The 27,055-nt window shown below is 33.7% G+C and overlaps 1 protein-coding gene across 1 annotated transcript in view; it reads right to left on the bottom strand.

Annotated features, from left to right (window-relative positions):
• ARID2 (AT-rich interaction domain 2) overlaps nucleotides 1–27,055 on the bottom strand; it is a 180,470-nt gene that overhangs the window by 72,304 nt on the left and 81,111 nt on the right. The window contains exons 4-6 of the mRNA XM_065934570.1: nucleotides 10,613–10,746; nucleotides 5,066–5,284; nucleotides 1,620–1,687 (exon numbers count right to left, since the gene is read on the bottom strand). Coding sequence (XP_065790642.1) covers nucleotides 1,620–1,687; nucleotides 5,066–5,284; nucleotides 10,613–10,746 — 421 coding nt within the window. The remainder of the gene's footprint in view (nucleotides 1–1,619; nucleotides 1,688–5,065; nucleotides 5,285–10,612; nucleotides 10,747–27,055) is intronic.

A 27,055-nucleotide genomic window follows, 5' to 3' on the forward strand; every position in this document is an offset into this window, starting at 1 on the left:
GAATAATTAAAAAGTTTGAAACAATGAGAGAATTATCAAAATGGGCACAGACACATGAAATGAACATGCTGTTGGAAAAATGGCATTGATAAACTTGTTCAACACAGGGTTGCCACAAACCTTCAAGGTGTAAAAATGTATCTGCAAAGTACAATGATCAATCCTAAGCTACAAATTAATGGGTGAAAACATTTCAAAGATTAAAAACTAAGCAGAACAGTCTCTCTAAACATACTGAAATTCAGTCAGATATTAGTAAAAAAAGGAAATTGGGAAGTTTTTCATACATCTTTGGAAATTAAGAAAATTCCCTTCTAAATAATCCATTTTCTTAAAGAGAAAAACATGGCCATTAGAAGATATTTTAAAATGAGCTATAATAATGATATGAAATTATCAATATTGGAAGTACAAAGTTAAAGTGTGCTTTTATGACTTTAAATATATATATATTAGAAAAAAATAGAAACAAAAATCAGTAACTCCAAGCACCAGCTCAAGAAATTAGGAAAAGTGAAGAGAATTAAACCCAAAGAATACAATATTCTATAGTATGTAGAATAAAATATAAATACCAGAAGTCAATGAAAATATATAACAGACGTGATCATCTGTTCATCTTCAACATATTTGTGTCTTCTTGATTTCATGTGATTAGTGATTATACTGACAAGCTCTATCCTCATTGTGACTGCATGTGTTACCTTAATATACTTTTTTTGTGCATGTTTACTGACCAGTTTTCTAGAATTAAAGAAATTACCTGCCTAACTTCAATCAAGAGGGTTGACTTTCAGTGAATGGGGTAATACAGAACTTTGGGTTAGCTTGTAAAGTTGGGAATTAAAAAAGCAACTCTACATCATGGTGAGAAATTTGAAGGTTTAATACCCTCAAAGAAACGGAGATAAAAGGGACTGTCTTGAGCTTTGAGTTAAAAACAATCCATAATGTATTTCACCACTAGCCTGCTTCACAATTCCCATGACTATGTTTTTACTATCAGAGTAATCAGAAAAATCTCCAATAAAAAAATTAATATAAAGTCATTCTGATCAGTATTTCAAGTGACTGGCAAAAGCAACAGAGAAAGGAAGAAATACTTTCCAGCCAATGTGTACAAAAATCCTACATAAATATATCTGCTGAAATTGATAAGCCAACATTAAAAAACACAAAGGAATAATTCACCATGAGCCAGTGTTAGTAGAATCAGAGTCACAGGAGGCTTAGATATTAGCCCTATCAAGTATGTGTTTGTATATACACAGATTTGAGAATTTCTAGAAATTAAAACACAGTCACTATAATTAAACTTAACAAAAAAATCAAGTGGCATATTACACAGCTGAAGAATGATTAAGTAAACTGAAAAATAATCTTAAGCAAATTACCCAAACGGCTACTTAATCTGAGTATCCTCAGATTTATTGCTTCTGTTACATATTTATCATTCTCAGATATCAATATATGATAAAATGAAAACTTCATTTGTTTATTAGCTATCCTAAAATATTTTTTACTCAGCTTAATCACAGTTCTTATATTAAATTAACTGACCTTTGGCCCTTGGCTACATATAATGCAATGGTTCAATATATTAATTTACATGAATTTACCTTAACAAAATCTCTATCAGTCTTCTCCTTCCATTCTTCTCCAAATACAGTAGAAAAGGATCCTAAAGCTAAAAGAATAAATAGCATATTCAGTAATATGAAATTACTTCTTTCACTTAGTTCCTGAATAGGTAGGTTTGGAAAAACAGGAAAAATACACCTTAAGATACCTTGTTCATTAAAAATTGCTTCATAATAAATGACAGAAAGTCATGATAACTTCTCTTGAAATACAGTTTTTCAAATTACAGAATTTAAAGAAAGTTTTTGTCACAATCTAAAAACACACAACTGGCTTTCATAACAGTTAGACAATAATAATTACCCTGCATTAGTTATCATTTGTAGAAGAAAAAATATTAAAAAGTCAAACTGATGCTATTACTACTAGGTTCCCAAACTTTTATAATCTTAAATATTCATTCATTTCAAAGATAATTATATAATTTATATTTGAAATATTAATGGACAAGGTATTCTTTAGGAATAAATCTTTAGAAAACATTCTAAGTCATATAGCTGATTTATATTTCTTGATAAAGTTGCTTTAGGAGGAAACTCAAACCATCTATTTTCAAAAGCTTCTTCTTAATAACACATTACCCCCTGCCTCTCACAACAAAGGTTGAGGTATACAGATACATGTTATACTGTTTTTTTTCATTTCTATGTTGCTAACTCCCTTTGTCAGCTATGGGACTAGACAGTAAAGTCATATAATACAAATTTCTAAACTGTGACACAATAGGCATCTCCCTTTAAAAACCAGGTAAGTACTTTCATCAACTATCTATAATTATCTATATTCTATAATGAAAAGCTATTGGTTTTCAAATGAAGAAGAAAACTACATAGTGGCAACTGTTAACAGAAAAACTAGCTTTATGAATTTGATTCTTCAAAAAAATAAAAGTAAGCCTTCTTAATGGATGTGTTAATAACAAGGATAACATGTATATATTTTCTGTTGTAAAAGATTTACTGAATGTTTGTAGTCCTTTTACACCTTTAATTACAGACCTAATATTTACTTACTATTGTGTGTGTCAGTCACTTAGTCATCTCCTACTCTTTGAGCCCCCATGGACTGTAGTCTGCCAGGTTCCACTGTCCATGGGATTCTCCAAGCAAGAATACTGGAGTGGGTTGCCATTCCCTTCTCCAGGGGATCTTCCTGACCCAGGGATTGAAACCGGGTCTCCTGCATTACAGGCAGATTATTTACCATCTGAGCCACCAGGGAAGCCAAGTAATATTTACATACTACATAAAACAAAATTTGTAAAGTACTTAGGTAAGGATAAGACTTTTCATTGAAAAAAATATTAAAAAGCATGAGGAATGGAAACAGTTTAACATTATATTGATATTAGAATAATAAGAACATGATATAAAGGGTTGATGTGAAGTTTTAAATAAATAAATTTAACTATAGTGACCTAAAGAAGAGTTTCATCAAATGTATACATCCGGAGCAGCTAAATCAGAAAAATTAAGTCCATACACTTCTAAAGAAAGACAAGATTTTGTTTGTCCTGAAGAAAACCTTATAAAGAAAAACTCCATGGAAAAAGAACACCGAATGCAAATATAAGAAGGAAAAATTAAATTTTTGTCACATGGAATTTTTATTATACTTCTTCAAACACATATCATGTATAAACATCCCACACATTCAAAAGAAGTGGCATATATATTTTCTCTCAATTAAAACTCCATGCCTAAAAAATCAAAACCTCTCAAGAGCCTAATGAAATATATACAAAATCATACATACCCTTAATGTTTTCATAATGTAAAACCACTCTTTTAAAAGTATATGGTCTTCATAAAGTCCCTATATACTCTGGAACTCTAAATTCTGACTATTGAAATAAAAGAAATATTCCTCAAATAGCACTTGCTAATATTAATTATTAATGACTGCTACTCTACATAACAATTTAGTCTGAGATAAATAAAAGTGCTAAAGCATGTCACACTTCAGCACATTAAAACTGGTAAACTCAGTTTATCACATATATACAAATGAAATCCTTATCCAATGATTAAACAGTAAGAATTCACGAAAATTATCATTGTCTGAGAATATTTATTATTTTTAAAAACTTCATTTTAAGATTTCTCAAAATGAACCAATTTTAAACTCCATTCTGTATTAAATGCTGAAAAATGTCTTTAAAAGATCAAGATGAAATATTAGGAAGCAAAGAACATAAAAGTGAGGTGGAAATCCACAAAAGTTAGATCTTCACAGTTATAATACAAACTGATGAATTGCTGATCTTTGTTCCTCCTCCATGTAACCAGGAATAGTTTCAGAAGTTTAAGAAACTAATTTCACTTTAGTCTAATTTCAAAATGTCTTCATATAAAATAAATACATGTCAGATTTTAAGGAACCCTATTTAGGGAATTCCCTGGCAGTCCAGTGGTTAGGATTCTGTTCTCACTGTTGAGGGCCTGAGTTCAATCCCTGGTTGCAGAACTGACACCCCATGAACTGCGTGACACGGCCAAAAACAAGAGAATCCTATTTAGATAATCCCAAATAAAAGTATGCTTGAAAATTATAGAAAAATGAACTCATTTGCAAACACGCTCCTATTTAAAGATAAAAACAAAAATACTCATATACCTATGAAATATTACAAGAAATTTTCAGACTATTCTGTATAATTTCCTATATGATAAAATAATTTCAAAATGGATCAATACCTTAATCTATTAATAGAATAAACTTCTGGCAAAAGAAGTTACAATGGTATTGGGGTAGAAGGAGGATTGAGAGGCAAGAAGAAACTTTCTATCAATAACATTCAGCTGACAGATATTTTAAAAGGAGAAACTATGAGCAGGAAAAAATTTCAAAACCTGTTTTTTAAAGTCCAATTACAGAATTGTGCAATTTGGTCTGAAGAGTAATCCAGATTTGAGATAATTTCACAGAAAACAAAGAACTTGATCTATAAAAACCTACAACTAAAAAATCCTACAAGTAAAAACTATGAAATATCTGATAATCCTTATTTTGATTATTATGCAGCAAATTTTCAAGTGCATTGACCTAAACTATTTAGTTAAAAATTTTAACTATACACCTGCAGAAATAGACATCAGAAAACTACTTCCTACAGGTCTAGTTTTCTCTATCAGAATTTTGTATCAAACGATTTCAAATCAACAAACCCACATTTATTCTAAGAAAAATGCAGCATTTTAATTTCAAAAGATCTAATGAGGTTAAATATCTAATCTATTCAAATACATAAGGTTAAAAAAATCCAGACATTCATTATTTTAAATGATACATTTAATATAACAAAAGCAAATAAAGAATGCTATTATACTGACTAATAATAATACTTTTTTCCTTAAAAACATTTTAAAAAAATCTAAACACCTTTAAGAGAATGATTATATAATACATTAAGCCTAAAACTTACTGTCGTCAAACACCCCGGCATTAGCAAGTAATAATGTGATGATTTTAGGGTCTTTTTCAAGTTGCATGACATGTTTGCTTTCATTTGACAGGAGAGTGCATACATTAATAGCAAAGTCCACTTCATTGGGGAGTCCAGATAATAGTGAAAGCACCAGTTTATTATAATCATTTGGCGAATTGAAGTCCATAGATAGCCCATAACTTTGACGGAGATAATCTAACAAAGACAAAAAACAGTAACACTGTTAAGTTTATCAAGGACTAGAAATCATTTTGGGTTCATATCTTCTAAATACAGGATAAGCTTGCTTTCTTTTATAAAATACAAACTGAGTAGAAGTTTTGTGAAAATTACACTCCTCAAAAAGTATTAAAATACAAGAAATACATATATACTCTGATATCACTGCCAAACTATTGTATCATTATTTTAATTTACCTAATCTACACTTTTTATTCTTGCATTTCAAGGAACTCTGATTTTTTTAAGTACCATAAGCCAGAAAGCCTGGTTCCTTTGAAATTTTTAACATCATGTTTCAAAACACATTGCCTACCTTCTTTACCCTATTTTGGGAAGATTACTACTTTTTCAGGTAAGATTTTTTTGACATTTAATTAAAATGTAAAGTTCATGCTTTCAGTTCTACAGTTCTAGTTCTGAAAGTCTTTTAACCACAATTGCAATGGAGATAAGGGAGTATTGCTATCATTCCAAAGAAGCTTCTTAATGCTCCTTAGTAGTTGATCTGTCTCTATCCATAAACAACCACTGATCTACTTAATTTTATTTCAAAATGCCAAATAAACAGAATCACACAATACTTTTATTTTTGTGTCTGATTTATTTTCATTTAGCAAAATGCTGTTGAGGTTTGATACCCATTTTAATGTATGTATCAGTAATTGGTTCTTTTTTTTTATTGCTATGTGCTGTATGTCTTTATTGTTATATTATGGCTATAACACAATTTGTTTATCCATTCCCTAGCTGAAGAACATCTGGACTGTTTCCAGTTTTTAGCACTTCTGAATACAGTTGCTGATAACATTCACATACAGGACTTAGTGCAGATGTATTTCTTCACTTCTCCTGGGTTGCTGGGTAATACAAAGTGTATGTTTAACTTTGTAGGAAACTGTAAAAGTTTTCCCAAGTAGCTGTAACATCTTGTCTTCCCACCAGTGATGGATGTGAGTTCTTGGTGCTTGTGCGCAAACTTGTCAGCACTTGGTACTGTCGGTTTAAAATATTCTGAATATGAGTCACTCATCTAATATTTGTTTGGTAAATATTTTCTTTCAGATAGTGAGTGGTTTCCATTTTCATTTTCTCAACAATGTCTTCAAAGAGCAGAAGGTTTAATTTTGATGGAGTCTGATTTATAAATTTTTACCTCTACAGTTCAAACTTTTGTGTCCTAACAAATCTTTTCCTAACTAAATTTTTATGTAGGAGAATTGAAACATTTTTATAACTTTAAAGATAGGGAAGACAGGATTACAGAAAACTAATATATTATATAAGCATAATATATATTAGAAAATGTTGTATTTCTATAATTACTGACTCTTAACTGGTGTAATTTAGGCCTTGGCAGCTATGTCCTGAGACATATACCCCTAATACATTTATCATATAAAGTTCTAACTAGTGTAATGGGAAAAGGAAAGAAACAAGAGTTAGAAAACTGCTACACAAAACATTTCAGAAAAATATGGATTTGAAAAAAAATCTTTTAAGAATGTCACTAAATGGAATGCAAGCAGGAATCTATTGTCACAACATTCCACAGAAGAAAATCACCTAGGTAAGAAACTTCATTTCCCAATAGATATTTGAAGAGACCCCTCTTCAACATTAAAATGTTCTAGGAATTTCTCCATTAAGTATCACAATACAGTTATAAATGAATTGACACAGATTCTTTATAATATTTAAGGTTAAACGACAATACATTGTTCATGTCTTATAATCTTGAAAAATTAAATTTCTCATATATAATATAATATCTTGGGAAAATGTAACATAACTTCTGTGAACATAGAAATACATTTTGGTATTTACTGCACACTGGAACTGATCACGAGATGCCAAGTTTCAGCAATAGTTAAGTCTTTAGATTCCACAAAATTTTCAGGCAAATTTCCAATAGAAATAAAAATCTGGAACCCATAATTGAACATCTGTCACAGTCTTGTTGTGCTTTCAATATGATCTTGGAATTGTCATGTTTGCTACTGAAGAATAACAGATACCACCATATACTCAATTCAACACACCCTTACGTGAATGACTTTGCCAAAAGACATCGCCAATTAAAACAAAATAAATTAATGATAATTATGAAAAGTCCTTTAACTATATGATGTTTGGTAAAGATTCCTTCCTAGGAATCTAATATAAGAGAAATGCTTACAAGGTTTTAAGAGCCTCCCTTCCCATCCCCAAGGAAGTATGTTTGAAGAGGTACAATTTTATAATAGGAATAATGAGATCACGAATTTTCAATGTTTTGATGCAATGTCTGTACAAACACATCACTGCTGACAAATTTAACTGAATCTGAAGTAATCAGTTTAGAGGAAAGGGAGAACTGTTCCTGGAATGTTGTCTATATTACAGATATCACACAGTATATTCTTTCCATTGATATGGTAGTGACTGCTGTAGTTCAAGTTATCTGTAAGAAAACAGGACATGTAAAGGAAAATCTTTGTTGAAATATTAATACAACTGATAAAATCAAAATAATAAATCTTCCTGTATAAAGCTTTTCCAAATTTAAGTAACAAGAATGTAAATGGATAGTGTGCTTGGCCTCCTTTGACCAAAATGATGGAATTGGATTAAATAATTGCTAAAACCCTTGCTAGCTCTTAAACTCTACAGTACTATTAATTTCAGTGTGTTTTTCATGTGTCAGTTTCACCTTTCAGAATTTTTCTACTAAAGATACGGCAAACAAATTAAAAAATTTTAATTTAGAAATTAATTTTTTAATTTTAAAGGGAAAGAGAAGATGAACAAAAAGTTCTTAGTAATCTACAGTACAATTCTGCAGAACTGACTATATCCAAATCAATACCAAGGAAGAAAGAATAAAGAAGAAAACCAAAAGATTAGGACCTCACGGCAAGGAAAAATATGCACAATTATGCAAATAAATGACAAAATCACCATATTTTGATTCCGAAGTTTAATAATTCTAAAATTCAAAGCAAAATGTACCTAATACTTTTTTGGCTGCTTAAAGTCACTGGGCAAAAGGAGATAATAGCCTTATAAAATTTTCATTCCATATTCTATCAATGTACAATATTCTATTATGACAATTATGAGTAAAATTGTAATTCATACTAAATGCCAATTTAAATTTATCATATTACCTTTCAAAGTATTGTTTTAGAATAGCTTTTTAAAATGTAAGCATCTCTAGATAAATACATGTATCCAAATACATCAATCCAAACCTACAAGGAGAGTAAGGCTATATGATCAAAGATGTAGACACAAATCTTTTAAATGTTCTAACTAAAATATCCTAAGACTTTTAATCTACCACTATGTAATTCTACTTTGGTGTTTATTTAAATACTCACAAACTTACACACTGACAGCTATAAAGCTTACTATATTTCCTTAATGGCATTTGAAAAGAATCATTGGTGAAGGATTTGTTTTATATATTGATAGTCATGTTGATTTTTAGAACACTGCCATAATGTTGCTATGGCTCCTTCTGGGATAATAAAAAGCACCTTCAAATTCATAAGTGCTGCCCTGAAACACTACCTCTTTTCAGTATGAATTAAGATATACTATAGTCTGATGTTCCCCAGTAATTTCTATTTCTAATCAGTCCCCAATCCTGATTCTGTCAGACATGCTACATATGTTATATAACTGCTCAGATTCTCCTTAAACAACAAAAGACAGGCATATGACAGCATATCAGAAAGGAGTTATTATAACACCAGATTAAGAATTCTTTCATTTCTTTAAAAATTGCATAGCTCTAGCAATGACTTTCAATAGACTTCTGAAACACCAGAAATATCTTCTTTCTTGAAGTAAATCATGTTTAAATCAGGGAAGGGGTTGGGGGGGGGGGGGGGTCGAGGGGAAGATCCAGAAAAAAATTTCATTTTAAACTAGATCTAATATTGAAATGGGTTAGTTTGAGAAGTGTAATGGACACCAAGCTCTATTTAACCTATAAGAGTGGACAGTTCCGTCACTGCTATAATGTAGCAGTAACACAAAGTTACAGAATGGTCTTAAAGGTTACAGTACCAGGTCTCATTCAGTGTAGAAACAGCCTCTATAACATCCCTGGATTAGATAATGGTCATTAGCTCTTCCTAAAAATGGGAAGCATATTACCTAACAAACCACCTCATTTTATTTAATCATTAATCATCTTGCTTAAACATTAAGCAAGATCTTCTACATGATGACTTAAAATGTTCTCCTTTAACATTGGTTCCCGAGGTAATAACTTCTCATTAAAAATAAAGGTAGATTTGGTTTGCACTCACCACTGCTACAACCCTCCCCCAAGCCTCAGTTACACAAAATCACCAGATGAAGTCTCTTCTACTGGAGATCACAGATTATAGGAGATTCTGTTTCCTCAGCTATTACTGACTGGGAAAGAAACAGGGTCAAATTCAACATGGAGGAAACTTGAAAACAGACAATGAAAACTTTAAATCAGTGATACTGGCACAAATGAGAGAGCTTAAACCTAAGGATTACCTAAAAGAATGGTATTAGTACCAATGAAGAATAATAAAGATCGAGATATCTGTATATTTTTATAAAGACTACCCTCTTGAAAAAGATATTATCTCCTCTTTTTCAGGCCAAATATTGATGAATGAAGAAAAGACCTGCTTATCTCTTCAGAGCTCTCTTCCTAGTCATCACCTTCTGGAGCCACAAACACTGGAAATCACATCAACTCTGCCTCTAGAACCTCTTCATTAGACTCTCAACTTGACTATTTCTAACTTGAGTCTTGTTCTTTTTAGCTGCAGATTCCTCTATTATAACCATTATAAGAATGACCTGAATGAAAAAAATCTTAAGTCCCTGGTACCATGGCAGGAAAACAGTTGAAACATAGTAAGAAACATTTCTGAGAAATGCTGGTGCTGGGAATGCCATGAATTGTAGAAAATCTAGTAGATGCTCTGAGTATTTTTTGGCTTCCTTAATTCTAACAAGACATTCCTCTTCTCGTTTTAGTGACAATTTAGGTTAAACTGATCTTTAATCAAATTAAAAAAAAAACAAGTTTCATTTGAAAGTGTACATATATTTGTAACTCTAAAAATTCCTGCAACTAAAAGTCTTCTATGCGGGCTGTGACAAACAGGGTCCTCATACCAGTGACATGCTGATTTCCAGAAGCTGCATTAACCCAAGGCTTTCAGTATTTTCACGTGCAAAGTAAGGGACTGATTCACTTCATGGGTGACTTCTGTTCTAACTCAGAGCTGGGCGCCTCTGCCTTTCTCGCCTCCTAGCGACATTTACCTGACACACTGTGCTGCTGGTAGTTGTAGGAAGATGGGATTGCACCAATAGGAAGCTGCGGTTTGGGATTGCCCGGTGGTACCTCATCATCATCCTCCCCAAAGTGATGAACTTTCTCGTACTTTTCTAGGTAACTGAAACAGAAAAACAGCACAGCAGAGATTTAAAAACAGATTCATGTTGTATATCTTAACTCCTACCACATAGATCTGTTTTCTTTTTCTAAAGGCTGTAAATTTAAAAATATTAACAGGATACCACAAACTTCTTATATTAGTGGAATAGTCACTTCAGCAGTAATATTGGAGACAAACTCAATGTAATCGTTCTAAAAGTGCTTCTAAATGCCTAGAAAAGACCATACTACTGTACAAATAAACATATAAAAGTAAAGACTACCAAAGGACAACTACATGTAGATAAGTGACAGCACATTTTATCTACTGATTGAAAAAATTAAACACGGTCATTGTAACAATGATGCACAAATGAGAAGAGTCCCCATCTCACTTAACACATGTGCCTTCAGTATCTTTTTTGTGCATATTTTAACAACATATTTTAGAGATCCTACAGGTCAATACATATAGTACTACTTCGGTCATTTTTAACAGCTGTATAATATATGCTCTGATTGAGATATCATAATTTTAACTAGATCTCTAGTGTTGTATTTAGCTATGTTCAGTTTTGTTTTTTGCTATTACAGGCCATATAGCAATAAGCTTAATCTCAGCACTTGTTTGAATACTTTTCTCTTCATAGAAAATGGAAATGGTATGATCACTTTAAATAGGAAATACGACCAAATTCTCACTCAAAGGTGATGTGACCAAAATATTTTTACCAATTTATAAGATTGTTTCTGTGTTTCCCACAATATCACCATCACTGGGTATGGTCAATTTTCTTAATATTAATTAGAATTAAATATCCAAATTTATAATCTATCATTACCTACCAGTTTATAATAAGATTCCCACAAGAAAGATTTTTAAATATGGAAGCAACTGGTCAAACCCCTGTCAAACACAATACTGTACTTAATGAACTTGTTACTGTACTTCATAAGAAGCAAGCTGAAAAATACCACAGTGAAGCAAAGTTCTAGATGTGATCATGTTATAGGTCAGTCTTTCCATCATTCCTGAACCGGGCAGGTATTAAGTCACTATTTTTAAAGCCCTTTGCTTTTATAGTTAACAGACAGCTGAGATGAGGGAGAGGGGTATCAATGATCTCAGAAGTATTACTTTGTTTTTAGTACCAAACTGTAACTTTCAAGGTAGGATGAACGAAAGTTGTAAATTTAGGTATAAAAACTAATAAATAGCAAGGATACTCATCACAATTCTTCATTTTTCCCTTCCAGCTTTCCAAGGCACAACAATTCACATCTTGGAGACTAGAAAGGAAGTAAACTGTCCCTTTCAATTCCTTCTAAGTTCTCCATATAAGCTCAGCTTGAGCAAGGAACTCTTTCCTAACTGGTAGCTTGACAGCTAATGAACCCAACACTTTTCTCCACTGCCAGAGATACAAAAGCAGACACATATGCCTACATATAACACTGGAGCACTGAGGACAGTATACAGCTGCATACTTTTCACCCTGACCCTGGTGATGTACCCTAGCAGATCAAATTTACAGCCAAACAAAAATATGATAAAAAGAGACAGTCTCTCTCTAGTATAGATTCATGATAGACTTATGTATGAGCCATAAATCAAACCTATCCTTTTTGAATTTCTAATGCAAAAATCATCAAAATAAGAGTCTACACAAATTTGGACACAAATAGCTGCTCAAAAATCATGTGGTATTTTCTGCAAATGAGGGTTTACCTACATTACATGAAATAATACACGCAATAGCAGTGATAGAGGTATTTTACAAAGTATGTTCTTTCAGAATTGAGCTCACTGTGGAATGGTTAAAAGCAAGTTAAAGATAATTTTTCTTAACTAATTTCATTTAAATAAAATCAAAATAACAATGAAAAAGTAAAACTTTAAAATCAAAACCTTATACTAACAATATATTTAAGAAGCTCTTTATAAATCTGTTACTCATTATTAAGTGTATGTGCATGCGAAGCCACTGCAGTAGTCAGATACTACTGCAGCTCTTACGGACTACAGCCTGATAGGCTCCTCAGTCCATGGGATTCTCCAGGTAACAATACTGGAGTGGGTTGCCATGCCCTCCTCCAGGGGATCTTCCCGACTCAGGGACAGACCCACATCTCTTATGTCTTCTGCCATGGCAGGCAGGTTCTTTACCTGGGAATTCCAGAACTGAGCATAGCAGATTTAAAACTTGGGGAGAAAACAACATTACTAGTAAAGAAGAACCATAAATACCTTTTCCTTTCTGGAACACTCAAAATGGAGCATAAGCAAAATGGACTGACTGAAACACCACAAGCACTAGCAATAAACAGTGTATGCTATGAACATAAAGCCCCTGTATCTCAGAGTTTCCTACGATTGTTAATGTGACCTCTGGTCCCTTGGCTCCTCCAACTCTATTCCTCCAGAGAGATTCTTCACATAATCCCAATCTCCAGAAATTTACGGCTTAGGCAAATTGTGATAATTTTTGAAATTTTTATTTCCCTGGCTTGAGGGTCAGCACTTGTTCTCATTCATGATTAAACATTTCCAACTGAGACTCGACCTTTCATAGTTCAACTGAGGGTTTGGCATCCAGTTCTGATTCTTGTCTCTCTCAATTATTAAGCATAAAGTCCTTTTGTGGTTTTCAAAGAGCTATACTTCTAACAACTAAATTAACAGACAAGAGAAAGCAGCTAAAATACAAAGTTACATTTCAAAATCTAGGTCTTCAGATTTAATTCTCTAACATGACCCTGAGCTCATATACTGACAGATATACAGTGTTCACTCATTTAACTACAAATATTAGACTACACATTTCTCTTTCTTCTCCAAGTCAATTACATTGCTTTGAATAGTTGATATATTCTAATCAAACAGGTATTTACGGAGCTCCTTCAGTAATCTACCTAATACATGACATATTAACTCAACACTAGGAAAATACTAGAATCCAGATGGCAGTTACTCTCTCAACAGGCGACACAGAAAACAAGGTTCCTTAGTTCAACATTCATCTTCTTTTTTTCAACTTGGCCCTAGTTTATTTTGTGGTGGATTCAATGCCATACATGACAGATTTAAAGGATGAAAGGCAGATATAAAGGCAAATATGAACATTTAGCATAATATAGGAATATAGGAATAATATAGGATTTTAAATGGCACTATTCAATTAAAAAGTTTAATATGTAGGACCAATACAGTGGGAGGAAGAGTCCTTTCAAGACAGCATCAAACAACATAGGCAGTACAGTTATGAATGCAGAAAAATGTAACCTCCTGTAGTATCTGATAGATTAAGTGCACAAAAAACTAGTTCACAGAAGATTTAAATATAATCACCAATAAGACTGATTTATTAGATACACAATGATTTTCTTTTCAAATCTCCACAAAAGCTATTAAACTAATCGTATGCCAAGTCACATAGGAAACCACAATAAATTTAAATTCTGTATAAGGCACATTCTCTAACTGCAATCAATTCAAAGAAATTTAACCCTTGGAAAATTAACAATAACTTTATGATTTTATGCAAAAGTAGAGAAACTACTACAATAGTACCCATCAGCAGATATCAAAATTTATGGTAAAAAAAAAAAAAATTCACAGTCAACCTTGCTTCATCTATAGCACTATTACTATCTTCACAACACTTTCCAGATTATCTTAAAGCAATTCCCAGGTATCTCATAACTTTATTTATAAATATTTTGGTAGAATTCTTAAAAATTAAAAAAATATATGTAATGAGGAAAAGATGACAGTTCAAGGAATGCATATTAATCTTTCCTTAAATCCAACTGTAATGAACTTTAAAGAATAAAAATTAATGGGTACTGCATAATTTCTAACTTAGAAATCTTTCAGAAATTCTGGTTCATTAAAAGCAACTTCAAGGATTTATAAGGCTAACTTGCAAAACAATTTTTGAGAGAGTAAGACGGTCTACTGGAAAGTGGAGGATATCTTAAGCCAAAACACATAAAAAAGGCAAATTCAATTGGGATTTCCTTTAGCCACTAAGGATCAATAAAATACGAGAGTATGTCTGATAATGGGATCCAGAGAATGACAAATGTTTAAGAAAAAGTTGAGTTGAACTCAGTGGCTGTCAAAAGAAGCAAAATCCTTTAAACTTCACCTTGAAGCTTGTCAAAATGAACTCAAAGATCCAAGGATGTGGAGCACCTATCAGAAGCACTAGCATGAAAAGACTGGTATCATCAGGTAAAGGGACCTCTATTGATGTGGCATACAAGTAACTTTCAAGATCAAGCATCCCAGCACAAAAATCAAGAATACTGACTTGCAAGCCAGCAAGGTAATGGACGACATTTCTTTGCCCAGGATTACCCCTGCAAAGCGGACAATGAAAAAGTAGATTTGACAATGTAAAAGTGACCACAGTAATGTAGACAGCATGCTTGAGAAATGGCTCCTTGAAGAGATGGAAAGGATGAAAACAATGAGGTGGATAAAAATGAAACAGGCACGATAAACAGGAGGTCAAACATAGGGAGGAAACAGTAGTCCTGAAGGAAAGACCAGAATACATTGAACAGAAGCATTATCATTGAGATAAGAGAAGAATTTCTTTCAGTAAAAAGTGCTTAATTGGTGTATCATAAAGGTTCCTGGGGTGTCAGGGTGCAAGGATCATCAGGCAAAAATTAATGAAAAGAAAAAACACTCAAGACATATATTGATGATATATGCAAGCTCCAAAGATAAAGACAATTCCTAGAAATATCCAGAATGACCCTACTCCTTTGATTATTCTATTCTGTGTCTTATTTACACAGAAAGAGTAATCAAATGGGTTTATTCTCATAGTTAATATTAAGGGAAATATGTTCTTGGGAGTATTTCTGCAACTGTTTAACAACCAAATTAAAGTCAAGATTATTACTTTCCAAATCACAAGAGGGAAAAAAAGACATTAATGTATGTAATATGCAGAGAAAAGGAGAAGAGGAAGAATATCTTGTAATGTAGCAATTATATTCTTAGTCATACACCCTAGAAAAAACTGGAAACAACTCAAATATTCACAAATGATAGTATGAAGAAAAATACTGTGGCATATTCATACAGTGAAATACGATATATTAGTGAAAATTGTTTAACTAACACAAATCAATAAAAATAGCCAACAACAAAATGTTAAGATAAATCATTTCAGAATAATACTGATTTGGTTTCATTTATATGAAGATCATAAGCAAAAAGTTAAATATTTTTTTAGCAATAGACAAGTAAGCAAAAAGAAAAGAAAAGCCAGATAATAATTATCACCCAGAAAATAAGCTAGGATTTATCCCTCAGGAGAGAAAGACAATAAAAAAAACACACATATGGCTTCAAAGTATTAACAGAGTTTTATTTGCTTTTGTTTTGTCTTGTTTTGCTGTGGATAAACCTGTATGCATTAAGCTTTTTTGGTATGATAAAATTTAGAAATTAAAAAAAGAATTTCAGAACATCAGAAAAAAAGTAATGAGTTATTTCAAACTTTAAAAAGAGTGATTATTCCCACTGCTACATAAAATGTTTCCAATTACGAAAAAAAAATTAGACTCTCCCTGAAAACTAATCTAGCAATACTCTGACAAAATCTCATAAAAATTGCAGTTAAAAAAGACTATATAAATACTATAAAAAACAATCTATTAATATTTAGTAAATACACACACATACTCAAGATTTTATTGCAGAAATTCAAAGATAATTAAACATTCAACATTTTGCAACATTAAACTCACCTGTAGATCGTACAGAAAAATATTTAAACAAAGGGCACAAAAGGTTATTTAATAAAATGATGCATCCTTACTTCATTGAAAATAAATTTAATTAGTGAAGAATTCCAGCATATTTCTCCCTTTGATCTCTCATATAGTCCCCCTGTTATACCAAACACAACAAATAATTTCCAGTCTACTCCTTTATCAGTACAGACTTTCTCAAAACATTGCACCTTAAAGTGATCCAGAGCACTTGTTTCTGTAGAGGAGTACCCTTCAAAGCAGGACACACAAACTAGATACTCCAAGGGGGAGAAACACTTAATGGATAGACTGACACTGCCAGCTCCCTCTTTTGCTCCACTCATCTAGCAGTGCAGTCCATATGTTACTCATCCTATGTGAGACAACATGAAGGGACTAACAGTGGAATCCTCATTCATTCATTAACTTCTAACCACTGGAAACTTCATCATTCATTAGATTCCATGTACTAATATCTGTTCCTGTCTAGGCTAAGTGGCCATTTAATTTAAAATTTATTTAAAGTTAACACTACCTAATTTAAACTCTCTGTCACAGAAAGGATAAGGACATTAATAGAACCCTTCAAAGAAACCACAGTTTGCTAGAGCAAGCAACTCTAAACAAGAAAATGGCTAACACTTCTCACATGAGCTCATCATCAACAATACTATGAAGTAAAAACAATGGCCAAGCAATCAGAGAAGAAATTATCAAGAGATTTCTAAATTATCAAATATAACCTATCTGAACTGTGACTTCATGTGCCCTGATGTTGTCCTAGGCTAGTCTTATACTTTTTATGTTGCTGACAATTTGTAAGATGTCCTAAATATCCAGAATTTGAAGATTAATTTAGATTTTTCTCAACAGTATTTTTCAAGTCATTGAAACTAATTACTCAAGTTTAAATATATATTTTATTTCAAGTACATGTAGTGATAAATATTTACAAGAGTCTTTCCAAGGCCAACTTTCACATCACTGGAAAAACATTTATTTTCTTATGATAAACACAGCTGAATTAATACATGAAGAATATGGCAACAAAAGAAATACTGTTGGGAAATGACAAGAAATCACTATAAGAAGTTGAAGAAACAAGGGTTAAAGCAAATTATACTGTGTGGGAGGCTTTCTATAGAGCTGAATTCAGCTACAGATGTTTCTAATATATCTGAGTTTACCGTATTTACTAGGTTCTCCTTAAAACATGAAATTCACAAAAAACTACTTTTTGGTGAGTCTGTAAAGGAAAGTTGTAACAGAGATGATATTATCTCTCATAAGCAAATGGCTTGTATAGAAAGAAACTTTCAAAAAAACACATTAATTCTACTTAAGGCCATAATGAAGAAACAGTTACTTTAATGGGAAGGGGTGGAAGAAGTTGGGGAGGGGTGAGGGAAGATCAAAGAGAAGGTAGAAGGGAAAAAGGGGAAAGAGGTCAGGGAGAGAAGATTATAAGGGTAAGATGACACTCATCATTTACTGCTCAACTATAGGCATGATAGTGTAGCAAAAATTTGAAGTCACAAGCACCAAAAATGACACAACATGATATCAATGTGATCGATTGTATTTTTAAAATAGGTTTCTGAAATAAAGCAAAATCTTCAAATGTACTTCATAATGAGATGTGAAGTGACAGCAAAATATTTTGTGCACAGAGGTCAAATGGTTTCTTAGTGAAGAATACTTAAAAGTGCTACCAATCTTAAGAGTTGCACACTTCACTTTTCAAAAGTCCCAAATTTGCTGACTTCTCTTATCATAACATTAGATGACGAGTAGTATCTTACCTAAACAGATGATTCAGAAAAGAAAACAAAAAGACATTTAATCTGCCCTTTAAAATAAAACTGAAATTTTGACAATGAAAAGAAAGTAACTACTTTTTTAAAAAAAACCCATGTTATGGAGAAAGTTTTTTTTTTTAAATCGGGGGAATGTTTTTTAAAAAGAATTTTCCATCCATCATGTGTTTTTTTTTTTGCTGAAAATACTTTGTACAAGTTTTAAAACTCCAATAAACTATACTAAAAGTCTATGTACACTTAAGTAGGAAACAGAATTTTCCAAATTTTTAAAAAATCTGCCCCAAATTCTCTGGGTTTAGGAGCCTTTATATACTTCTTTAAAAATTTAAAGTCACAAGAATAGTACAAACAACTCCTATGTTCTCAAATCAGATACATCAATTGTTTATACATTGCTCATTTGCCTTATCATATTCTTTTCACTCAACCCCTTTCCCTCCCACTCTCCCCCCTGCCTCAACACACACACACACACACACACACACACACACACACACACACACAGAGTTTTTCCTAAACCATTTAAATTATTTTTCTTTTTCATAAGCTCGACATTTTAAATAATTGAGGGCGGTTATTGTGCAGAAAATCCTTCAACTTAAATTTGTCTGATGTATCTTCAGGTTTGATCCCCAGGTTGGGAAGATGCCCTGGAGAAAAGAAATGGCACGCCACTCCAATATTCTTGCCTGGGAAATCTCAGACAAAGGAGCCTGGCAGGCTACATTCCATGGGGTCACAGAAGAGTCAGACATGACTCAGCAACTAAACAACCACCACAGAAGTAAATGCATAACCTAGTACATGTGGTGGTGGTGGTTTACTCGCTAATTCCTATCTGACTCTTGCGACTCCATGTACTGTAGTCTGCCAGGCTCCTCATTCCATGGGATTCTTCAGGAAAGAATACTAGAGTGGGTTGCCATTTTCTTCTCCAGGGGATCTTCCCGAACAGAAAATCGAACCCGGGTCTCCTCCATGATGTGATGGGACCGGATGCCATGATCTTAGTTTTTTTAATGTTGAGTTTTAAGCCCATTTTTTCACTCTCCTCTTTAATTTTCATCAAGAGGCTCTTTACTTCCTCTTCATTTTCTGCCATAAGGGTGGTGTCATTTGTGTATATGGGGTTATCAATATTTCTCCTGGTGATCTTGATTCCAACTTGTGCTTCATCCAGGTCGGCATTTCGCATGATGTACTCTGCATGTAAGGTAAATAAGCAGGGTGACAATATACAGCCTTGTCATATTCCTTTCCCAATTTGGAACCAGCCTGTTGTTCCATGTCCAGTTCTAACTGTTGCTTCTTGACCTGCATACAGATTTCTCAGGAGGCAGGTAAGGTGGTCTGGTATTCCCATCTCTTGAAGAATTTTCCACAGTTTGTCATGATCCACAGTCAAAGGTTTGGTGTAGTAAATAAAGCATAAGTAGATGTTTTTCTGGAACTCTCTTGCTTTTTTGATGATCCAACAGATGTTGGTAATTTGATCTCTGGTTCCTCTGCCTTTTCTAAATCCAGCTTGAACATCTGGAAGTTCACGGTTCACGGACTGTTGAAGCCAGGTTTGGAGAATTTTGAGCATTACTTTGCTAGGGTTGAGATGAGTGCATTGTGCAGTAGTTTGAACATTCTTTGGTATTGTCTTTCTTGGGGATTGGAATGAAAATTGACCTTTTCCAGTCCTATGACCACTGCTGAGTTTTCCAAATTTGCTGGCATATTGAGTGCAGCATTTCTTCAGCATCATCTTTCAGGATCTGAAACAGCTTAACTGGGATTCCATCACCTCCACTAGCTTTGTTCATAGTGATGCTTCCTAAAACCCACTTGACTTTGCATTCGAGGATATCTGGTTCTAGGTGACTGATCATAAAATACCGTCATGGTTATCTGGGTCATGAAGATCTGTTTTGTAGAGTTCTTCTGGGTATTCCTGCCACCTCTTGTTAGTATCTTCTGCTTCTGTTAGGTCCATACCATTTCTGTCCTTTATTGTGCCCATGTTTGCATGAAATGTTCTCCTGGTATCAACAGAACCAAGAGAACATTTTTCTGAAAGAGATTTCTAGTCTTGAAGAGATCTCTAGTCTTTCCCATTCTACTGTTTTCCTCTACTATTTCTTTGCACTGATCACTGAGGAAGGCTTTCTTTTTTTTTTTTTTTTTTTTTTTTTAATTAGTTGGAGGCCAATTATTTCACAACATTTCAGTGGGTTTTGTCATACATTGACATGAATCAGCCATTGAGTTACACGAATTCCCCATCCCGATCCCCCCTCCCACCTCCCTCTCCACCCGACTCCTCTGGGTCCTCCCAGTGCACCAGGCCCGAGCACTCGTCTCCTGCATCCCACCTGGGCTAGTGATCTGATTCACCATAGATAATATACATGCTGTTCTTTTGAAACATCCCACCCTCACCTTCTCCCACAGAGTTCAAAAGTCTGTTCTGTACTTCTGTGTTTCTTTTTCTGTTTTGCATATAGGGTCATCGTTACCATCTTTCTAAATTCCGTATATATGTGTTAGTATGCTGTAATGTTCTTTCTCTTTCTGGCTTACTTCACTCTGTATAATGGGCTCCAGTCTCGTCCATCTCATTAGAACTGATTCAAATGAATTCTTTTTAACGGCTGAGTAATATTCCATGGTGTATATGTACCACAGCTTCCTTATCCATTCATCTGCGGATGGGCATCTAGGCTGCTTCCATGTCCTGGCTATTATAAACAGTGCTGCGATGAACATTGGGGTGCACGTGTCTCTTTCAGATCTGGTTGAGGAAGGCTTTCTTATCTCTCCTTGCTATTCTTCGGAACTCTGCATTCAGATGGGTATATCTTTCATTTTCTCTTTTGCCTTTCACTTCTCTTCTTTTCTCAGCTATTTGTAAGGTCTCGTCAGACAACCATTTTGCGTTTTTGCGTTTCTTTTTGTTGCGGACGGTCTTGATCTCTGCCTCCTGTATGATGTTATGAACCTCTGCCCGTAGTTCTTCAGGCAGTCTGTCCATCAGTCTAATCCCTTGAATCTATTTCTCACTTCCACTGTATAATCATAAGGGATTTGATTTAGGTCATACCTGAATGCCCCAGTGGTTTTCCCCACTTTCTTCAATTTAAGTCTGAATTTGGCAATAAGGAGTTCATGATCTGAGCCACAGTCAGTTCTCTGTCTTGTTTTTGCTGACTGTATCAAGTTTCTCCATCTTTGGCTGCAAAGAATATAATCAATCTGATTTTGGTATTGATCATTTGGTAATGTCCATGTGTAGAGTCGTCTCTTGTGTTGTTGGAAGAGGGTGTTTGCTACAACCAGTGCATTCTCTTGGCAAAACTGTTAGCCTTTGCCCTGCTTCCTTTTGTACTCCAAGGCCAAATTTGCCTGTTACTCCAGGTATCTCTTAACTTCCTACATTTGCCTTCCAGTCCCCTATAATAAAAAGGACACCTTTTTTGGGTGTTAGTTCTACAAGGTCTTATAGGTTCTTCACAGAACTGTTCAGCTTCCTCACCACTACTGGTTGGGGCATAGACTTGGATTATTGTGATACTGAATGGTTTGCCTTGGAAACGAAAAGAGATCATTCTGTCATTTTTGAGATTGCACCCAAGTACTGAATTTTGGACTCTTTCATTGACTAGAGGGCTACTCCATTTCTTCTAAGGGATCTTGTCCATAGTAGATATAATGGTCATCTGAATTAAATCCATCCATTCCAGTCCATTTTAGCTCAATGATTCCTAAAATGTCAACATTTACTCTTGCCATCTCCTGTTTGACCACTTCCAGTTTACCAATATATACACTAGGTTGAGAAGGAAGCCCAACCTAGCACATACATTGTTCTAAACTGTTCAACATTAATTTCTCCAGGTAGTCTACAGTCCTTTCAGTATGTAGATGCAGGTCTTCTATTTTGGAAAAATTTTTTAATTATAATTTTAAATATTATCTCTCTTCTTTTTAATTTTCCTAATTCAATTTTACATGTATGTTGACTCTTTTACCTCACTTCCATTTCAAACACTTTCTCTTTTACCTAATTCATTTTCATTTTCTTAATTATTTTTCTGCCTTTCTTCAATGTCTTTTATTAAATTTCAGTCAAATTCATTCCCCATTAGCCATCTTGCAATTTTGAATTCATTTCTAAGATGATTTTTATCTTTTTCTTACGTTATTTTTCTTGGGTTCAGTCAACTCTCTTCTCATTTCCTTCTAGGTTTCTTTGCTTATGATTTTGTGGGATTTTGAAGAATAAATTTTTTGTTTCCTTTTTTGCTTTAGGTTTATGATTTTAATTGCTTTTTCATATCTCCAAATGCTTATTTCAGGTTATTTCATTCAGCTTAGGGCAGTGTTACAGTTTTCTACTGCTGTGTAGCTGTTATCTTTGGAGGGAAGGGATCTCATCTACTGAGATATTTTGATTCTCACATTATGTTTTCTTCCTATGGTATGGTAGCTTTCCATAAATTTAGGAGGCGTTCATGTATTGTGACTTTGAGTCATAAGATTCCTATTGTAAGAGCTCCCTCTTTTGTTTTATACAGGAAAGTGTAATTTCTTAAATGAATGTTGTTTTTTTTTTTTTGGTGGTGGTAGTGATGTGAAGAGGTTGGTGGTGGAGACTGTGTATTCTCCAATTTGGGGGAAATGGTTTCCATTTTAACTTGCAGAACCTTAAATTCCAACCTTTGGCTTCTTTTCCTTCATTACCCAATCTCCAAATCATGCTTTTCCTTCTTTTTAATGTTCTTCTCTCCTAGAAAAAACTGTCTTTCAAAGGCAACCACCCTCAAATCATACACACTTTTAAGGCTAGGACCTATCTACCAGGACTCTTTTGCATTTCTTTCTAATGGCTATTTTAGAGCAATCTTAGTTTCCCCCCACAGTTTTTCATAACTTGTCCTCCACAAATGCTTGCTTCAGGAGGGAGAAACCTCTTTGCAGGGATTTGATGTTTAGTTTTCTACTCGAAACTTGAAGTCTGTAGAATTCTGTCTCCTACTTATGCCGAAGGTATAGATTTTATACAGTTTTATTTGTTCTTCTTGTTGATCTGTACTGATTTTGATTTTGGAGGATATAAGGAGAGACTTGAATTTACCTTACCTGTCATTACCCTTACTTGCCCAGAAATTGATTCAAATCCTATATACAAAATGTAAAAATGTGACAGTATCCCAAATTTTGCAAGAAATACTGATCTCATGGCAGATAGAAAAAAATGCTAAATTTCAACAGAAAAACAATGTAGTTAACAAAAGGAATTAAGAAATGGAGAATTACAGTTTATTATGTGTACACAATGATGCATTTGTTCAATTTTCATCCATGTATGTCACTCTTTCATTATGGAAAAGCAAGTATCAAAATAAACTGAATATAGAAACAGACTTTTCAATCAATGTATGGCAATCACACTGACATTTCTTGAAAGTTGAATTTTATGGCTCTGCTTAAAATAGTATTCAGTCATTCACTCAACAAATACTTATCAAACATTTACTATGTGTCTGATATTTGGAATGCTGGACAAATAAAGCAGATAAATATCCTCATCTAACATTCTCATGGGGGAGAGAAATAAACAATGATAAGCTTACATTTTAAGATGACAAAAACTTTGTATATGGTTAATAAATAAAATCTAAAATGTAATTTATTTTGCTTTTATTATCATATCAAAATTTTTTTAGGTAATTATATCCCACTAGTATGTATGCTCATGTTCAGCAGTGTCCAACTCTCTGTAATTCCATGGACTGTGGCCCACCAGGCTTGTCTGTCCATAGAATTTTCTAGGTAAGAATACTGGAGTCAGTTGCCATTTCCTACTCCAGAGACCTTCCCAATCCAAGAATCGAATCCATGTCTCCTGTGTCTTCTGCATTGGCAGGCAGACTCTTTACCACTAGTGCCAGCTAGGACGCACACTACATTAAGTATTGGGGACTATGTCCCCAATTTTTCACTTTTAGGAACATAGTTTTTGTGAAACACAAGTCTAGAGGACATTACCAAGAGACCATGAACTTACAGCTAAATGGAATAACTTGTGAAACATTGTTTCTTCTTGAAGAGTGGATATCAGCACATTTACAGATATAAGAGGAATCATTCCAATTAATTAGGTTTCTATTGTTTGCTGCAAGTGTACATGTGAGATGAAGGTTTGCATATAGCTATTAAGCAGTCAAAAAGAGGCCTGCATTAAATATTTGCTAATAATTCCAGTTCTAGAAATTTATCCTGTATTGCATGTTGGCAAAGAACAGGATAAGGAAGTTTAACATTACAGGCAAAGAATAGGATAAGGAAGTTTAACATTACAGCAGTTTATGACAATGAAAGACTGGGAAAAAACTACATGTTGAAATAATAGGAAAATATTGTTTTAGATTCTTAAATTGAATTACTATGTAATGGTTAAAAACAAGTTAAAAACTGTGGAAAATTCTCAAGAAGATGGGAATACCAGACCACCTGATCTGCCTCTTGAGAAAGCTGTATGGAGGTCAGGAAGCAACAGTTTGAACTGGACATGGAACGACAGACTGGTTCCAAATAGGGGAAGGAGGACATCAAGGCTGTATATTGTCACCCTGTTTATTTAACTTATATGCAGAGTACATCATGAGAAACGCTGGGCTGGAGGAAGTACAAGCTGGAATCAAGATTGCTGGGAGAAATATCAATAACCTCAGATAGGCAGATGACACCACACTTATGGCAGAAAGTGAAGAAGAGCCAAAGAGCCTCTTGGTGAAAGTGAAAGAGGAGAGTGAAAAAGTTAGCTTAAAGCTCAACATTCAGAAAAGTAAGATCATGGCATCCAGTCCCATCACTTCATTGCAAATAGATGGAGAAATAGTGGAAATAGTGGCTGACGTTATTTTTTCGGGCTCCAAAATCACTGCAGATGGTGATTGCAGCCATAAAATTAAAAGATGCTTAGTACTTAGAAGGAAAGTTATGACCAACCTAGACAGCATATTAAAAAGCAGAGACATTATTTTGTCAACAAAGGTCCATCTAATCAAGGCTATGGTTTTTCCAGTAGTCATGTATGGATGTGAGAGTTGGACTATAAAGAAAGCTGAGCACTGAACAATTGATGCTTTTGAACTGTGGTGTTGGAGAAGACTCTTGAGAGTCCCTTGGACTGCAAGGAGATCCAACCAGTCCATCCTAAAGGAGATCAGTCCTGGGTGTTCATTGGAAGGACTGATTGTGGCCAATAATTTGGCCACCTGATGCGAAGAGCTGAATCATTTGAAAAGACCCTGACGCTGGGAAAGATTGAGGGCAGGAGGAGAAGGGAACGACAGAGGATTAGACGGTTGGATGGCATCACTGACTCAATGGACATGGGTTTAGGTAGACTCTGGCAGTTGGTGATGGACAGGGAGGTCTGGAGTGCTGTGGTTCATGGGGTCGCAAAGGTTAAGACACGACTGAGCGACTGAACTGAACTGTACTGAATCCATACATCCTGACATATCATGTAAAAAGTGAAGAACAATGGTGTATATATTTCTATCTACCTATTAGAAAAGAGATCAGCTATATGCTTGCATATATGAGCCAAATATTTTGGGAATGAAATTTTTTAAAAACTGTAATAGTGCTTACCTTCATAATGGAGACAATCTCACCCTTCGTGTTATTTCAATTTTCTTTCTTTCTTGATTATGTTTAAAAGAAAAGAGGCTAATTATAAATACCAAATCTATTAAATGGCATAAAACTTAAAACAGAGTTAAGAGCTGAACTAATATGATAAAACAGAGCAAGCCATTGTCTAATATTAAAAAGTGGCATTTTGCATAAGTGTGGGAAACAAGATATTCAGTAATTAATAGTGGGATAAAAGATTCATTATTAGAAAACAAAAAAATAAATTTTTACTTTACACTGTACAGATCAAACGTATTTCTGGGTAAATTAGTGACCTAAATGCAAATTTTAAAATATAAAAAAATGCATTAAAAATAAAAATGATTTATCTCAGAAATCCTTCCTTTAGCAAATTACTCAAAGGAAATAAACATTTTTATTCAAACATGGTCAAAGATTTAAAAAAAGAAAGCTGTCCATCATCATTTTTAAGGATAAAAAATAACCTAACCACTCAACAGGAAACTGGCACACTAAGTTTTATGCATGAGAATTCTATGCAACCCATAAAAATGTCGTTGTAAAAGAATACTTAATCAGCATGTAAGAATATCTGATTTTATAATAATAAACTAGAAAATTCAATAAACTATGACCCTATTTATTTAAAATAAACACTTCATAAGTAAATTCATGCAAGGAAAATAGTCTTGTTGTTTAGTCACTCAACTGTGTGTCTGACTCTTGCGACCCCACGGACTTTAGCCCTCCAGGCTCCTTTGTCCATGGGATTTCCCAGGCAAGAATACTGGAAAGGGTTGCCATTTCCTTCTCCAAAATAGTCTTAAGTATATTCAAAATATGTTGTCAGTAATTAGTGTTAGAATTATGTGATTCATATTTAATTTATTAATAGTTACTAAATTTTCTATAGTAAATATGCTTTTATCAAGGAAAAAATAGAGTACCAGGTATAGTTATTCCTTCCAAGTCTGGAGAGAGAAGATAAGTTAAAATATAATTTTGAAGTGGTAGGAGAAGTAATGTAAAAAGAAATCATACATGCCAGTTTCTATTTTCATGGTATATTAGAAA

This window comes from Muntiacus reevesi, chromosome 4, assembly GCF_963930625.1.
Source record: "Muntiacus reevesi chromosome 4, mMunRee1.1, whole genome shotgun sequence".
NCBI classification, from domain to species: Eukaryota; Metazoa; Chordata; class Mammalia; order Artiodactyla; family Cervidae; genus Muntiacus; species Muntiacus reevesi.